This window comes from Chelonoidis abingdonii, chromosome 9 (genome assembly GCF_003597395.2).
Source record: "Chelonoidis abingdonii isolate Lonesome George chromosome 9, CheloAbing_2.0, whole genome shotgun sequence".
NCBI classification, from domain to species: Eukaryota; Metazoa; Chordata; order Testudines; family Testudinidae; genus Chelonoidis; species Chelonoidis abingdonii.
Window position 1 is genome coordinate 14873762 of NC_133777.1, and position 17935 is coordinate 14891696.

The 17935-nt window shown below is 43.7% G+C and overlaps 1 protein-coding gene across 3 annotated transcripts in view; it reads left to right on the plus strand.

Moving 5' to 3' along the window:
* Nucleotides 1-5364: 5364 nt before the first annotated feature.
* Nucleotides 5365-17935, plus strand: part of TECPR1 (tectonin beta-propeller repeat containing 1) — a 31114-nt gene continuing 18543 nt past the window's right edge. The window contains exons 1-8 of one of the 3 annotated variants that reach the window (XM_075069226.1): nt 5365-5599; nt 8467-8606; nt 9107-9229; nt 10139-10264; nt 12574-12748; nt 12848-12948; nt 15701-15802; nt 16215-16360. In XM_075069226.1, coding sequence (XP_074925327.1) covers nt 10223-10264; nt 12574-12748; nt 12848-12948; nt 15701-15802; nt 16215-16360 — 566 coding nt within the window. In that variant the 5' untranslated portion in view covers nt 5365-5599; nt 8467-8606; nt 9107-9229; nt 10139-10222. Of the gene's footprint in view, nt 5600-8466; nt 8650-9106; nt 9230-10138; nt 10265-12573; nt 12749-12847; nt 12949-15700; nt 15803-16214; nt 16361-17935 lie in introns of all 3 variants that reach the window. The other 2 variants (XM_075069224.1, XM_075069225.1) reach the window with 2 other exon arrangements.

Here is a 17935-nt window from a genome sequence, read left to right on the forward strand (position 1 = left end):
CCAAATTTGGATCAGTCTTGATTCCGTACATTACTACCTTATTGATTAGAACGTTTTTAATAATATCATCCTCAATCCCTTGCTGATCACAAGCAGTTTTCTGTCACTAACTACATGACACATCAATCCTTTTTATAATTATAGATCTTGATTTAGCCTTAAACATATGTGAAGCATACAGGTCCCCTACCTCCATTCTCTCGTCTTTTTCTCAACTACAACATTCTCAGGGTTAGTCGTTTTTTTGTTTTTGTTGTTTGTTGTTTAACCTTTCATGGTGTGGTTTCTAGACTTCATGTTCTGCATTCCTCGTCGACGCTCTTTGTCTCACCCTCTTCTCAATGTAGTGCCTCAAAATGGGTACACTATGACTCATCTAGGAGGGCCCTATACCCTGAGTCAAGATAGAGTGGATACGTAGCCTCACTGGTATGCTCTGGTTATTTAATTATAATAGATATAATATCACCACATTACACTGTCTGTATATGTCTCTATAGAAAAACTGTGTTTACCTTTTCTAAGTTAACTCAGACGCAGGAATCCTGCTAACAAACACAGTGGCGAGCCCACCTCGAAGTACCGCCTCGCTCAATCTGAGTTGAACTCAAGGATGGCACTCAGTTTATGCATAAGCCATTGCGGGCAGTAATAAGATGATTAATTGTATCCGGTCTTCACTCGGTCACTGTAGGTATGTGGGGGAGAATTGCCCACCCTGAGACCCCCTTCTCTTTTAGTTTTGACAGATACTGGAGAAACTGGGCCATGGATTGGAAGTTATGATTAGTGGAGAGGTTGTTGGATAACCGCATTGGCGTAAATATTAAACGCATTGAATAGGGCTTCACGCGATTTATTTCACGATAGGGTATTCAGCCAGCAGTTTCATCGATAAGGAATTCATAATTGTGATATAGCTTGCTACTTACTTGTAAGCTCTGTAACTTTTTGAAACTACTTTTCATGTACCAGTGCACTCTTTGGGGACCTCACTGTACTATGCAATTTTTATAAGGGTCAGATCGTACTATCTTCGTACGGTGCCTGGCAATATAAGCTGTAGTCTGACTCTCCGAGTTACTTGGGCAAACCTGGTTCGATCACCTCAAAGAACTGTATCTGTTCCAGATCAATCGAGCGTGACGCGTAACTTCGTTACTGAGGAGATCCATGGTATCTTAGAAAGTGGAATATTCATGGCCTTTACATCTTACTATAATTCTTTTTTTGGGGTAATGTTTATAGCGTCGGTCGATCTGAGGGGAGGTCCGGGGTTAAGTATTTAAGCCCCTCGTATCTATTAGTCTTGATCAGAGGCCTTTTGCATAGGTCTCGGTGACAGTGATCTACGCTTTACAAAAGTAAACGTTGCCACGGCGGATTGAAAGAGAGGGCTGAAGCTCTCTCATCCGCATCTGGTAACTATGTTTAAAGATAGAGAAACGAGGGTGAGGTATTGCTAATGGTCAGCTTTTCGATGGCGAGACGTAATATCGGACCTATTTGCTGTTCCCATAGAGTTCTGTTTCGGATCGCAGTACTCTCTAAAACATTATTGATACCCGATCCGCGTGAAAGGCGGTACACAGTGTGAATCTGCACGTCGGTGGGCAAAATTTGTGTGATACAAATGCCTACTAAAGCACAGTTAGACCAGGCAACTGTGAAGGCGCTATGAAAGGTGCTCTCAAATGTGCTGACTAGGCAAACAATACTGGCAGAAAAGATTGAAATCTTATTGTTAGATAAACTGCAAGTAAACTCTGTACATTTGGGCAGCTCCAAATTCCAAAATAATAATATATAAAATTATGAGAGTCTTAATTCATGGATGTTGATCACTTCAAGACGCTTGATCTTATGAGCCATTTCAGTGCATACGCAGTCGTAGTTATTTAACATCCCCACTTCAGTGGCTGATCGTGCAGACAAAATGCGAGGAAGCTGCTGGGCAATTTATTCATAGAGAGTATGATAATTAGGACTCAGACTATGTGTGCTCTATATAAAATCCATGTAACCCACAGTCCTTGCCCAAATACTGTTGTGCTGGTGTGGTCACCCCATCTACAAAGCATATGTGGATTGTGACAGGGGTTCAGAAATAGTAAGGCAATCAAAATTACATAGGGTATGGAATGGATTCTGTCGAGGAGAGATTGTTAAGACCGTGAGCGATTTTCATGTTGAAGAGAGTGGTAAAGGATGATCTATTTGATATGGTCTAACTATCAATGGTACTGATTGTAGATAGTAAAAGTTTAGAATATAGAATGTTGTTTACTACTTCTCATAACACAAGAACTAGGGGTCACCAAATGAAATTAATAGGCAGCAGGTTTAAAACAAATAAAAGGAAGTATTTCTTCACACAATGCACAGTTGACCTGTGGAACTCCTTGCCTGAGGATGTTGTGAAGGCCAAGACCATAACAGGGTTCAAAAAAGAGGTAGATAAATTCATGGAGGATGGGTTCATCAATGGCTATTAGCCAGAATGGGCAGGAATGGTGTCCCTGAGCGACAAGGGACATATCATTTGATGATTACCTGTTCTGTTCATTCCCTCTGGGTCACCTGGCACTCGCCACTGTCAGAAGACAGGATACTGGGCTAGATGGACCTTTCATCTGACTCTGTAGGGCCGTTCTTATGACCTTAGTGGTATTACATCCCAGAATATTAGCCTGGTTATCTTTGCTATGCTGTTTTACTTTACAGTTATTCAAGTTTGTTGCAGGATATTTTCTTAGTTAGAAAAAGAAAAATACTGCAGTGCAAGTTAGAAACACTAATTTGAAAAGGCTCCTTATCTTGGGCGTTGTTCTTCCAGTAGTGCAAGCAGTACACCATAGATCTGGCCCTCATCCCCATATGGTTGTTATAATGCTTCATATTTGCACAGTACCTTCCATTCAAATATCTCTAAGCACTTAAACATTAGACACACAAGCCTCAGTGAGAGAAATATTATCCCAGTTTTACCTCTGGGGAAAACTTAGGTGGAGAGGTGAAATGACTTGCCCAAAATAAGATGGGAGGTTGTTACACATCTTCTATTCCCTAGTGCTGCACCTTAAACACAAGATTATCCTTCTCTCTGTTTTATGGTATCTAAGTACTTCTATGACCCTCATCACTGCAGCTTCTCTGAAAGTCTCCAGCTCACAACAAATAGTAGTGATGATGGGCTACAACCAGAGAGGCGGGTCTGGGCTCAGATTAAGATCCCCAACAAGACAGGTCAGCGTACGTATGAAGATGCCACACTTGGGTTGATGTACATCTGCACTTGGGGTCTGTACCAGTGCAGCTACTCTTGCAAAAGTTAGCCATAATCTAAGACGTAGAGAGGGACTCTCTAGCAACAGGGCAACCTCTTGGACTCAGTTGGAGTTGTGCTGCTGTAAGTAATAGGAGAACTTTGCCCTTCATCTCTTCCCCCTTGGCTGACACATTTGTCTCTACTCTGTGCAACTTTATACCCCTGTTAGAAACAATGGAGTGGTACTAGTCTCACTATTAGTTACAGGTCAGAAGGTGAGCAGGCTAGTTTCCTTAGGCTCCTGTGAGAGCAAAGCTGCCCTTTCACAAACCAAGAAACAATGGTGTGTGCTGCTTCCAAGCGTTGCTTTCTTTTTTCCTTGTTTTGGGCTCTGCTTCCTGCTTTGCTGGCTGAATATCACTTTGAACAACAGGAAAAAAAATTGGGTTGGAAGCCTCCGTAAGTGAATCCCACTTTTCCCATGGAACAAGTGGCGCTGAGCTCTCTCCAGAGGTGGGAGTTGCGCATGCCCACAGAAAGAAGTCTTTATTCTTCTTGAAACAAACTTAGTGCTGGCCTGTTTGAATTCCGTGTAGGACTGCAAACAGGTGCTATCCCAGGACATCCTGCCCATGGCCTGGGGAGGTCAACTGGGCACCTTGCCTCAGTTTCCCTCCAAATTCACAGACTAATCCAGTCACAACCATAGACTTAGACTCTAGGTCAGGAGAATATTGTTTCAAACTTATTAAACATCATTCAGCTTCTCAAAAGGGCCCATTTCTCTTCACCCCTCAGGTTCAGGGTCTCTTAGTCCTCCTTCTTGGGACTGTTTTCAGTCCTGGCATGTAGACTGTCTGCTCAGGTTTAGGTATTCACAGCCCACACCTGGGTTTGGATCCTCTTTTGAGTTTCCCACCCAGTCAACTAATCAGTCTCTTGCTCCTCCCAGGTGAGTGTAATAATCCCAAACACCTGTCTGTGTTGGCTAGGAGCCACCGGAGCCACTCACTTTACAAAGCTCCTGGTCACAGGCCCTTAAAGGAACAGTGTTCTGGGATAGCCCTGACCTTCCTTCTCCCCAACGCTAACTGCTCCCTGGGATCATTTTCCTCTCTTCCAGTGATGGCTTCATTTTTCTTCCCTAGACACATGGAACAGGATAACTACATTATTTGGCCTTAAAGGACCAGTATCCATTACAAGGACAAAAGGCCTGTCTCCTGGGTCGAGAAAGGGGTCACAGAGCCCAGGAAACAAGAGTCTGTGGGACAGCAAATAATCAACTAGGATTTGGGGTGGATGGTCAAAAGGTTCAAAATGCTGGGGACTGGAGCAGATGACCTTTTGAGGCCCCTTCCAATCCTACACTCCTATGATTCTATGAGGGAACTCTGGATCACCCAACAGAGAATCCTGGACAGCCTCCACTGCTCTGTGAAGGCTCCAGAGGAACTCTGCCCAGAGACAAGTAAGGGCTGAAAGTAAGCCACACAGTTGCAGAGAATCTCCCCATCTAGCTTCCTCTTCCTGGATTGATGGAGGCCATCTCAGCCAGTGCCAGGAGGAGATTGATGAGGAGTTCCTGTGGCTTTGTGGGGTCCTGGACACCGAATGCATACAGCTCAGGAGAGTGAAATCTTCTCTTTAGCCAGAGAGCGCTAGCAACACAGACTCCGCCATGCTGCTTAGTCAGTGTGCCTTAGCCCAGTCCTGGAGGTCCCTCTTCTGGAGTGAGAGCAGTTCAGGCCCAATGTATCCATTCAACCTTTGGCTTCTCTTAACCTGAGATTGTTGCTGCTAACTGTGTTGGAAGGGTTTGCAATGTAGATTCCAGTTGGCATTCCCTGGGCTGGAATTTGCAAAGGAGCCTCATGTAGTTAGGTACACAACTCTCATTAAAAGGCGATGAGATTTGGATGGATGAATCACCTAAGCTCCTTTGAAAATATCATCTTTTGTTCTCAAGTGTAGTATCATTGGAAAGGGGCCCACAGTATTCAGTTCAATTTCTGGGTCTGTTTGGACTGGGAGTGGGGTTTGAACCCACCTCTTACAAATTAGCCTCTACATTAATACCTCTTTCTTTGCCTTTCAGCTATGGCTATGCCTAATTCCCTCTTGTGGGCAGTTGATATCTTTGGGAGGGTTTACACTCTTTCTACAGCTGGCCAGTACTGGGAGCTCTGTAAAGACAGCCAGCTGGAATTCAAACGAGTCTCTGCGGTCAAACAGTGCTGCTGGGGCATAGCTTGTGATCACCAGGTATATGCCTACGTATTCTCAAGTGATGTTCCAATCAGATACCAGGAAGAAACTTATGAGAATCAGGTATGTAAAGTCATGAGCGCGTCTGTCAAACTTGCCTTGTGGTCTTCAGAGATGGTTGGCAGTAAGAGATGTGGTTACTTGTCCAGACTGATCTGTTGTCCAGTAGTAAGGTTGGTTGTTGTGTAATGTGTAAATGTAAGCGGACGAGGAATCTCATATTTGGGGTTCAAAGTGAATGTGGCAGCTAGGAAAGGAATTCCTAGCTTCGGGTGGAGTTCTCCCTTCTTTGGGTAGTGGGAACCACCCTGAGCATTCAGGGATTGTATTTATTTATTTATTCATTTATTTTAATCCCTGCTGCATATTTCTGAAGAACAGATCCTAAATGTCCCCCTAAATCCTTCCTCTTTCTTCCCCTTGCAAATAGTGTCCTCTTGAGCACCAGCCATCCCAGTTGGGGTCCTTCAGTCTCTAAGTCTGATGTTTTGCTTCCATCAGTTAGCAATACCTGTTCCCTTATGAAAAAATCACATGGAACTTAACAGCAACAAAGCCTCTAGAGTTATTTAGAAAATGTTTTCATTTCTATAGGTTTAAAAAAATTCCTCAGGTACAATTCCCCATTAAAATCTGTCATGTCTTTTTAAAAAAACCTGTGGCAATGTTATTGTCACATTCTATGGGGCTTCTCTGTAACACATGCCTCAACAGAATGCATTCATAAATTGCTTTTCTTTTTTTAAAAAAAACAAACAAACCATGGAACAAACACACACCCCAAAACCCACCTCTCATGTATTTGGTAAAGTCATTTTAGAGCTACGATCAAAGGATTTTTTTCTTGTTTCTCTTGTTTTCTAACAGATCACTAGATAAATGTAGTATAGAGTGCTGTGTTTTTATTTAAGGAGGGGAAGGCATATTTTCCTGACCTTTGTATATTTTGTCTAACATTGATATAATTATACATTGTGTTTTTTAGACCATTCCTCCTTTTATGAAAACATTTTAAATGATCTTCATTAAATATGCGTTATCTGGGTTGTAAATTCCTCCCTTTGTTTGGTCTAAACCATGAAAAATAGAAATCGGAGATGTGAAACTTTTCTGTGGGAACAAACTAAAAAAGTCATAGCTATCAGGCCTTGAATAATGGATAAAGAATGTGCAAAGGAGTTTAGCCTAATAATATTGTATATAGTGTAACTAGTATTGAAACATCTTGAATCATTTACGATCTGTGGACATAAGAGGTCTTACACCAGACATGGGAGTGGCTGTGGACTAGCCCAATGTGACTGAGGGAGAGCTAGTTGGGTAAAACTTCTTGGCAATTTGATTAAGGTTTTTCGTTTTGGAGTGTTTTGGTTTTTTTTTTTTGTTTTTTAGCACTGAGCTGTGTGTGGTCCTTTAAAAACGTTGTTATTGTTATGTAAGTGAACTTGGGCAGGTTTGACAGTGTTGGAAACCAAAGTCATACAGTGTAGAGAGCAACGTGGCAGGTCAGCTTCTAACCTAGGGGGACACCTCTAAGGATCAATCAAAAGTATGTGAGTATCCTCACCTATAGGTCAAAACCTGGAATTGTTGGCATTACCATAGAAACCCACCGTTTAATGCCCTTTCGTATGCTGCATTGAATGCCGTGCAACGTTTATAGCTGTTCAGTTAGTTTTCAGTCTAAGACATCTATGGTAGGGGACCGCAGGTGGAATTTCCAAAGGGGTCCGCACCTCCATTTGAAATTTTTTTGGTGTCTGCAGATGAAAAGTTTGAAAACTTCTGGTTTATTTCATTAGGGGAACTGGTGTAAGCTGGAACAGCAATTCTTTTGCTGGTATTAGCTGTATCTCCACTAGGAGGGTTTACTGGTATAGGAATACTAGCAAACCCTTTCTAGGGTAGACAAAGCCTTAGGGTATGTCTATACTTCATTTAAAAACCTGCAGCTGGACCATGCCAGCTGACTCAGGCTAAGGGGCTGTTTAACTGTGGTGTAGATGTTGGGCTCGGGCTTGAGCCCCAGGTGCTAGGACTCTGCAAGATGGGATGGTCCCAGAGCTCAGCTCCAGCCCGAGCCCAAACACCTACACCACAGTTAAACAGCCCCTTAGCCCGAGTCTCCTGGCATGGTCCAGCTGCGGGTTTTTAAATGAAGTATAGACATACCTTGAGTCACCTTTCCATTAAGAATTGGACCAAGGCCCCTAAATCCATGGCCACTGTCCACTTGATAGCGGTCTGATGTGGTGGCTTTCATTGGCTACCACCCTGGGCTGAACTTGGACCAGTACACTAGAAATGAAATTCTGCAGACAGTCCCATAATCACTAATGCTTTCTAGTATATGAATTGGAACGCTTGATGGTGCGTCTTATTGTTTATTATTCCATGATCTTTGGTAATAGAGTGAACAATTGAATGTCATCAGTTAGAATGACACCCACCAAATGTTTGTTAAAATGAAGTAACTTTCTCCCTTAACATTATGCAGTCTAGGTGTAGCCATGTCAGTCCCAGGGTATTAGACAAGGTGGGTGGGTAATATCTTTTATTGGACCAATTTCTGAAGGTGAGAAATACAAGCCTGAAGAAGAGCTCTATGTAAGCTCGAAAGCTTGTCTCTCTGACCAACAGAAGTTGGTCCAATAAAAGAAATGACCTTACCCACCTTGTCCTCCTTAGCATTGGCATTAAAGGAAGGATGCACTCTTTAAAGAGTGTGTGAGCCAGTAGCTGGTATCTGAAGGATGCTCCCTCCGAAGATATTAGCCAGTAGCCAGTGTTTGGATGCCGCCTTGTTTCCCCAATGGATCATTTCTCTTGAGGTGTGGAACATCTGAACATCCCCAAGGCCCCATCTGTAACCTAACAAGGTTTCATGACCTTAGAGACCTGACCTGTACATTTTTTCTCTTTTCTGGCAGCGTTGGAATCCGGTTGGTGGCTTTTGTGAGAAATTAATGCCCAGTGATCGCTGGCAATGGAGCGACGTGAGCGGGCTAAAACATCAGCAGCTTGACAGTTTCACGCTGCCATCGCAGCACTGGGAGTGGGAGTCTGACTGGTACGTGGATGAAAATATTGGAGGGGAACCAACAGAGAAAGGGGTAGGTGAACAATACCAGCAAGGGATCCATTCTGGGAATCCACTCTGTAAAAGTAAAGGCATCTCCCATCTTCCCACAGCTGTTTCTTGCTGGGAATGGAGATCGTTGTAGTATAGTGTTGGAGGCATCTTTTCCTAGGGCTATTGAAACCAAAGGGAGTCTTTCTGTTAACTTCAACAGGCTTTGGATCAGGCCCTGAAATGCTAGCTATTGGATGCTGTTATTTACTATAACATCTTTATTATAACAACAATAAAATGCTTTTCTATATCTTATTTGTCCTGTATGTATTGCGCAGAGGAGTTGAATATCTGTAGAGTTAGGAGATAAAAGCCCTATGCATGTGCAAAGTAATTTGTATTACATTTGTAGGAGTGATCCTTGTGAAGAATTGTTCTGAGTTATTTGATGTAGCCATCTGCTCCCAGCCTTTATGAAAGGAACTCTCTGTTTTTAGGGTTGGACATATGCCATTGACTTCCCAGCTACCTACGCAAAGGATAAGAAATGGAATTCCTGTGTCCGACGTAGGAGGTGGATCAGATACAGGAGATACAAATCACGAGACACTTGGGCAAAGGTCTCTTTCTGTGTTTGTTTTATTTATTAGCTCAAGTGGTATATGAAAGAAATGATGACATGAGAGTGGGGAAGTTTGCACTGCTGTCACTGCAGTGTGTGCTGTCTGCGAAGACAGGACCTTGGACTCTGCAGCTGCTAATCTAGCACCTCTTTCAAGAATTACAAATTCAAGGCTGGAATTTTTCAAAGGAAGATAAGGAAATTAGGTGCCCAAATCCCATTTCAATTCAGTGGGATTTATTTTAGGTGCCTTTCAAAATTTCCACCATAGCTTTGAATTTTGTTTCTTTTCTAACATAAAGAGCTTAGCCCAGCCCTCAGATCTTTGTCATGTGTTGATTTACAATTTTGTGTATGGAGGCATAGGCAGAGAGAGAAATTCTGATCACTTGTTCACAGGCAGCTAATGCTACGTGATGAAGAAACATGCTCCATTTTCAATAAGATTTTTCCTGGTACATGGCAGCCATTTGGTGTCAGTCCACTAGCTGTCTTCCCTACAGGCACATGTGATTGCTGTTTGCGTGCACATGCAAAAACATAGATGATTTATTTTAGGGACTGTAATGCTTGTGCAAGATGCTGGATTGACGGGTGTGGGAGCAAAAGTCTGTGCTTTGCCTAAGAACAGGTATAGCCCCAACAGCAAGAGTGCAGGCTTCTTCCATGCTGCTCCGCAAATGTGGCCTCACCCTGTCTGAAGGAGCAGCCATAAGTGAGAGAGGGAGTCCATCCTCCATGCCTAACCATTTGGCATCTGGGTGGTGGCTTTGATGCAAAAATTTGTCTGCTAGAAAATGAGATAAGCCCCTCCTATCACAGTGCACCAAATAGCCAGCGGGTATATGTGGGGTCAGGTCTCCTCCTACTTCTGCTCTCTAAATTTTTCTCACTCTCTTTGCTCTAGGTAACATCCCATGATGATCCTAAACAGTTGCCAGATCCTTTCAACGATATCTCCATTGGAGGATGGGAAATCACTGACGAGCCCATGGGCCGGTTATCGGTCTGGGCGGTGTCCTTGCAAGGAAGGGTATAACTCCTTTTTTTGTGTGTATTCCTTATCTGCAGTGGTTTTGTAGCCATGTTGGTCCCCAGGTATTAGGGAGACAAGGTGGATGAGGTAATATCTTTTATTAGGCCAACTTCTGTTGGTGAGATGGACAAGCTTTGGAGCTACACAGATTTCTTCAAGGCTAGGAAAGGTACTCTGAGTGTCACCACTAACTACAAGGTGGGACAGATAGAATGTGTATTAACTAGTTATGCTAAACTAAGAGACCATTACAACTTCTGTCATCAGACAAAAAGAGGATGCTAGTGGGTTACAGGTTGTTGTACTGGGGCATAAATCCAGTGTCTTTATTAAGATCATGATTTTTAGTGTCTTGCAAGTTATGAATGTGAGCCCCCAGGTTCATCTTTTGAAGGTGTTGTGCAGGTTTCCATTGAGGACAAGAACAGAGAAGTCAGATATGGAGTGATCATTTTGTGAAAAATGTTCGCCCTTTGATAGTGTTTGGTGTTCTTTTCTTTTATCATTTTTCTGTGAAAGTTTATGTGAGAGCATAGTGATTGTTTGGTTTTACCCATCTAGTTGTTATTGGGGCATTTAGTGCATTGGATGAGGTACACCACATATGACAGACATGTGTAGGACCCAGCCATCTTGGAAGGTGTGTTGCAGGTAGGTATTTATCATCGTAGCAGTGGAGATATACCTGCGGGTTTTGCATATGTTGTTATGGTAAGGGTCTGGTACCACTTTGAGTTGGTGGGTCCTGGTCTGTGGGAACTTGCTTCTGAGGATGTGGTTGCGGGGATGGGGGGAGATATTTGAAGGCCAGATCACAATTGACTAGGTGGCTGTGAATCTCAGTGTTTAAGCCCAGACAGACGTTCTGCAAGCTAAAGTGTTGCGTTCATAAACTGGTCAGGATATTTGCTTTTTGACATGGCTGACGGGGACATGGAAATAAAACCCTTTCTGTGATAGGCTGTTGATTGATACTGCTTAATATCAAAATAGAGAGGGAGAGTTTATAGGTGCTGTGTCATAGGTGAGTGCTTCTTTGGTGTGAAAAAATGAACCCATAGAAAGGATCTAATTTTGTTTAACTTTTTTTTTGCATTGAATAGGAAAAAGTTCAGCTTGCTGAATGAGTTAAACCTTCCTGAGCTGGCAGTAGGATAGTCTTGGAATCCAGCCCCGGCAGGGTTTTACTTTGTATCTATAATACTAAATACCAAAAAAGTATGCATCTCCCATTCTCTTCTTAGGCCCACGATGAAGTCTTTCTTATTCTTCCCCATGCTGTAAGGATTTCCATCCTTCACTCTTAGGCACATGTCTTAGCTGTCATCCTCCTAGCCACGGTCTGTCCCTGACTTGTGTCTTAACAGGTCTAGAAGTAACTTGAGATGTTTGAAAGAGCGTAGTCTAGTGACTATAACAAATACTCACTCCTGGGGTCTACTCGCGTTTTGCCACAGGCTGGCTGTATAGCATTGGGCAAGTCACTTAAAAAAAATAATCTCCCTGTGTCTCAGTTTCTCTGTGTGGAAATTATACCTCCCTGCCTACAGGCTTATATAATTAAAGTGCTTTGGGTTCCCCAAGTGGAAGTCCTGCCAAAGCAAAATGTTGTTAATAAATGTGCTCGCTGTTCGCCACAAGGAGAGCATATCAACCTAGGAATGCTCTATGCCCTCTCCATATTGAACCTTCCCACCAAGCTCCCTCAAACGTGTGAGACACCAGACTGGCAAGTACAAAACCCTTGAAGTGGCACGTTCTCTCTGCTGCATATAAATGTTGGGCTGGACACCATCAAAAGTTATGAAAGTGGGGAGGTGTTGGCCCCTATACAAATGGTGTCTATCTAAATGGATAGCTTGTTACAGTTAATGCCAGATCATGACTTTTTATCTATAGCAGTACCTGAGTGTGTGAATGCTCTGTATTTTCCTAAGGAAGGAGGATTCTTGGTGTTCAATTCAATGGCTCTAAGTTTATTTAACGTGCCTTGAATCATATTTAACTGCTCCGAATGTTGAAATACACACAGATCGTGTGGCAAGAGATCATGGGCCTGTCCAAATTGGCTTTAAAACCTAGTCTATAGAAAAGCCTCCTCCCTTGATAAACAGGGAAGTGGTGTGCAGTTGTATAATCTACTCAACTAATGCCACCTAAAGGTGAGAGTTCAAATGCTATAAAAGGATCCTTGGCTAGAGAAGAATGGTTCTCTCCTTTCTGTCAGGCTGCCCATATGTTTGCCCGAAAGGTTCTGATTGTTTTTATTAGGTGGCGTTTTTCTAAGGCTTTTGTGTCTCTCCTAGGTATGGTATAGAGAAGACGTTTGCCACCACAATCCAGAAGGTTCTGCGTGGTCCTTAATAGCCACCCCCGGAGAAGCAGTTCAGATCAGCTGTGGACCATATGACCTCCTATGGGCAACGCTTTGGGAGGGGCAAGCTATTGCAAGAGAAGGGATTGATAGAAATAATCCTCAAGGTAAAACCCTGTCATGCCATGCAGGGAAGTTGCTTTGATTTGTAGAGAACTGAACGAGAATCTAATGAACAGTGACTCCTTGTTTTGTTTATTGGGCAGGAATTTCTTGGACAATGGTGGAACCCCCAAGCTCTGAAAATGGGATCCTGCACGTCTCTGTGGGTGTAAACGTGGTGTGGGCGGTTACTAAAGATAGAAAAGTAAGAGGCCTTGAGCTACATTTCTGGCTCTCTTCCCTGTAAATTTATAGTATGTTGCTCTTCTGAAATGTCAGGGAGTTGGGATCTCTTGCCCCTTTTGCTGGGTAAGTTCCAGTGCCCCAAAATTGCAGGGGTGCTCTGTGGCTTTTAGTGACTGAACCACCAAGAGGCATAGGGGTGTGTGGGTGTCTATGAGAAGGCTGCTCAGCCATTCTCCTAAAGTTCCAGCTTGATAGCACGCTGCTGTCAGTTTGGGATAATGCTATAGACAATGGGCCAAACTCAAGTCAAGCAGCAGCAAACGAGTGTAAGAGGAAGTTTCACAACCCTAGGCTGGGGCTCCTTTATAGCTGCTCAGTGGTCCTTGTCATGTATTACATCCAAATGTAGCCAGTAGAATGGCATGTAGCGATAATGGGGATATGAAAAGAAACTGGTGGCAAGGAGCAAGGCATGGTGTGGAATTGGCAGTGAAGAATACAGAAGGGCCTAGAATAAGAGATGAACCCCCCTCCTATGGTGGTTGAGCCCCCTGGAAAGAGTGAAAACTGCTTATTTCACATAGGCGTCTTGATCATTTCTAGCTGCTGATCACTAGTACTGATTCAAAGGTCAGAAATATGTACCAGTCCCAAAACCAAAATGCCTTTTCACAAAAGAGTTTATCGCCCCAGCACACTGGGAAATAGACAGGTTCAGTGGTCAGAATAGCTAAAGCATTTGGCTCTAGCCTTGGGTGACAAAGTCTACTGTGTATTTCTAAACCTGGTGATTAGCAAAATAGTTGACCTTCTAAAGGTCACCAATCCCTCGATCTAGCAGTGCTTTCTGTTACTGGTCCAGGACAGAATATAGCAAATCCTACCTGTGGGAACAAGATAATATTCCGTCCCTACTTTATAACAAAACAAAACAAAAATTATGGTTCAATCTTGGCTTCTTACCTAGGATGCTCATGTATGTGCATGTGTTTGCTCATTCTGTTGACAACATCAAGTCTCTGTGCAACATCCCAAATAGTCTGTTGTTCTGATGACAATAAACCCCCTTTACCTATTTTATATTATACTACATGGCTGACTAATAACAAATATCTGCTGTACTTGGAAAATACTCACTGATTCTAAGCACTAACAGAGTGTAATTATCCCAGGTTCTTAGTGTGAATTAGTAGTTTCCAAGGTTTATTGAGAAGTTTATTGAAGTTAAATAACAAACATGAGGTCCCTTATTAGTATCAATAGCATGTATAGCTTCCGGCTTGTCTACACAGGGACATTATACCGGTATAATATAGGGGGTGAATTTAATGCTCTGTAGTTATACCAGTATAGCACCCTCTGTGGGCACTCTTAGTCCAATATGAGTGTTGTTTTTCCAGTTTAGTTTATGTTGCTTTGGAAGTGGTTTAAATTAAAGACTCGAGAAGTTGGTCTTTCTCTGGAATCAGACTGTTCACACACAGTTATATTGGTATAGTTAAACTGCTATAGCTATACCAATGTAACTGGAAAAACCTCCCCTGTAGACAATCTTTTGGCTGTTTTTTATTTGGTATAGAATGAGATAGAACCAAGCTAATTTAATAGGAAATTAAATACATGGTATGTTTTGATTTTTTTTTTTTATTTTATTTTTATTTTTTTTAAATCCAACCACTAATTTAACAAACAACTTCCAAAGTGTAAACAGGCTATTCCGTTGGATTTAATATAATATCTAAAGCCCTTGAAAAGCTTGGGGAAGTGACTTGGAGGCAGAAGCACTCGTTAGGGGCCTTTAGATGTGATAAAAGCCATCCTACAGATGAGATATAAGAGAATGAATTTTCCCATGCACCAGAGAAACTCTCATTCTCAGGGGAAGAGCTGGGGAACTGGCTGGCTCATGCTTGTCAGCTATTTGCTCTCTAACTTCGGAGAGAAGTTCTCCTGACAGAAACTATGGAACTGCCTCTAATTTACACCATCCTGGCGTTGTAAGGGGCCTTAAAGTGGGTGTGCGTTACATTGCCTGGCACCGTAAGGCCTGTTTGCACTGCCAGAATGGTGTAAAGGGGCCATAGTGCAAATGAGAATCTGATCCTTCTCCCTCATTCCTAGAGCAGCTCTTTAATGTTGACATTAACATAGCGTATTAGGAACTCTTGAAAGAGTTACGTAGTAAAAACTGCAGCCGACGAAGTGGGTATTCACCCACGAAAGCTCATGCTCCAATACATCTGTTAGCTTATAAGGTGCCACAGGACTCTTTGCTGCTTTTACAGATCCAGACTAACACGGCTACCCCTCTGATACTAGTAAACACTGTTGCTGGGACTTTGAAAGGAGCATAAGAGGTTAGGAACCCAACTGCCAATGGGATTTTAGGCACTTAACTCTCTTAGGCCCCTTTTCAGGCTAGGATTGTCAAAGCTATTCTGGATAACTGCCATGTCTGAGGTGTATGCTGTGCTGCTCCGAGGGAGGTGAAAGTGCAGCCTTGGGAGTCAGGACTTTGGAGTTCTATTCCCAACTCTGCCACTGACTTACTGTATTACCTTAAGCAAGTTTCTTAATGGCTCAGTGCCTCAGTCCTGTAGATGCTCTGGAAGCCTCAGACCAAAGGCATTGATGAAGTACCATTAGTTGCTCACGGCAATGGCAAAGCTGAGAATGAGACGCAGGAGCCCTGACTCCCAGCCACAGCTTTAACCATTTAACTGTCTCCTTGCTAGTACGTAGTTCAAAACTTGGATTTTAACTTGTGACAGGTGTGGTTCAGAAGAGGTGTGAACTCACACAATCCATGTGGCACCAGCTGGATTGAAATGGTTGGAGAAATGATGATGGTAAACGTAGGCTTAAATGACCAGGTAAGGCAGCGGAACACCAATTGTGTGAACACATCAGCGGGTTTAGACTCCCATATGATCACTGTTCAGCCTTGGGGTCGTAATACAGTCCAACAAGGGGCCCAATTGTCTGAACTGCCAAAAGCCACATGAGGTACATTATGAGAACATTCAGCAAACCTACCTCTCATCTGATACACTTGAGTACAAACCCCCCCCCCCATCCCGCAATCAACTGTACACAGGAGTGATGCTCTGCACCTAAAATACCACCACTAGAGACCAACGCAAAGAAAACCCGATTCAGAAAAGACTCTTGCCCTCAACTGCCCTCTTCTCACTCCCATGTTGTAGCTGATGCCCATCTTCTTTCCATGCCATTCATCCCCTTAGGACACACAGACATTCCCGTCAAGGCCCCTTTCTCTCCTAGGTCTGGGGAATCAGCTGCGAGGATCGAGCAGTTTATTTCCGGCAAGGTGTCACACCGAGCGAGCTCAGCGGGAAGACATGGAAGGCGATCGTATCTGGCAGAGAGAGTGACAGGTCTCAGACCGGCAGCTCGACCAGTCTGCTCAGGTAGCTAATAAAGTATCCAAAAGCCCTAAAGGCCATAAGATTTTGGTGCTGCCATGGCATGAGAAGAGTATTTCTGTGAACACAATCCATCCAGTTTGTTCAAGGCCCCTCACTGTGACCTTGAACAAACTCCACACATGGCTCCTGCTTCTTGAAGTCCATTTGTTTGGGGTTTTTTCCCCAATTAAAATGCAACAGCAAGCAGCAAACACTTCTTCTCTGGGGAGAGAGGCAATGTTCTGACTTGAGAATTCAGCCTGGCAGTAAAATGAGCTGAGCTGAGATTTGCCATCAGATTCCAGGGTCCAGTCTATAATTGATGAAATGTTACCTGCCGGATATCCTGGAGGTGTTTACTCCACTTAACGATTATCCTCCTCTTGGGTGTCACTTGTGTGGCATCTTGCCACTTTCTTTCCCAGAGAGAATAAACAAATAGCTCCCTGCTGAGAGCTGGCCCATCGGCCATGCAGAACATGCTGGGAACACTGTGAGAAGCCACGTGCTAAACCCTAGGAATCAAAACATCTTGTGTTGCTGAACAGAAACTATCTGCAGTTGAGAATGAATCCAGTGTTGATAGGGTCTATTATTATTTATTAGTACCAGTAGTACCTGGGAGCCCCAGGCCCCCATTGTCTTAGGCAAACACAGAACAAAAAGGCAGCCCCTGACCCAGAGAGCTTGCAGACCGAGGGGGAGCACAAGGAAACAGCAGACAAGACACACATAGGGTGGGGGAAAGGTTAGCGCACACAAGCAGAGTGAACAGTGTAATGGCAGCAAACATCATGTTAGTGCCAGGATTCTTTTTAGTTTGCTAGGGGAGGGGGAAGTTAGGAGGGGATCTGCTAAATAGAAAGAACAGGGAATGGTGGTGGGGGTAGGGGGGAGGCAGCTATGAAGTGAATCTGAGATGAAGATGGCGGGGAGCTGAAGCAAACGCCGATCAGCACCGGTCACAGAATGTCTGCCCATTCTGTAGTCCTGACTGGAACGTCCAAAGGTCTCTTTGTCTGCTCCTCTTCCAAAGGGCTGGAGTCTCTAGCTGGGTTCTCTCTGTTCCTCTCCTTCAAGGCCACATGGAGAAGACAGGAGGTACTGCATGGATCCTAGTACCCCTAGAAGGTGTGTGGGGTGTCCCCTGCACTGTTCTGGGGCCAAGGGGGCATTGGGAGGAAGCAAGGGGCCTGGCTGAACCCCATATTTTACCCCCACCCCTCCCAAATGCAGCAGTCCCTGCTTTGGCTGCTTCTGTTCCTACTATTTGGAGTCTAAAAAGAGTCCTGCCCAGCATTTGTAAACCAAAAGACAGAGCCTTGGGGTGTTAACACTTGAGGTATTCTGGAGAGTTCTGTGCAGCCAACCCTACAGGCTGTCATAAAAGGATTTCCCAGCATGGCCTGCAAAGCCATGTGTCAGGCTCTCTTCCCTTGGGAAAGTTAAGCTTTTACCATAAAAGGTCTCCTTTGTATCAGCTGGACACTGTTGCCATCTGTCTTTCTTTCTCTGGTCTTTTCTGTGGCTCTGTGCCATTTCATAATTCGGGGACTGGTGGCTGATTAGTTTCTTGTC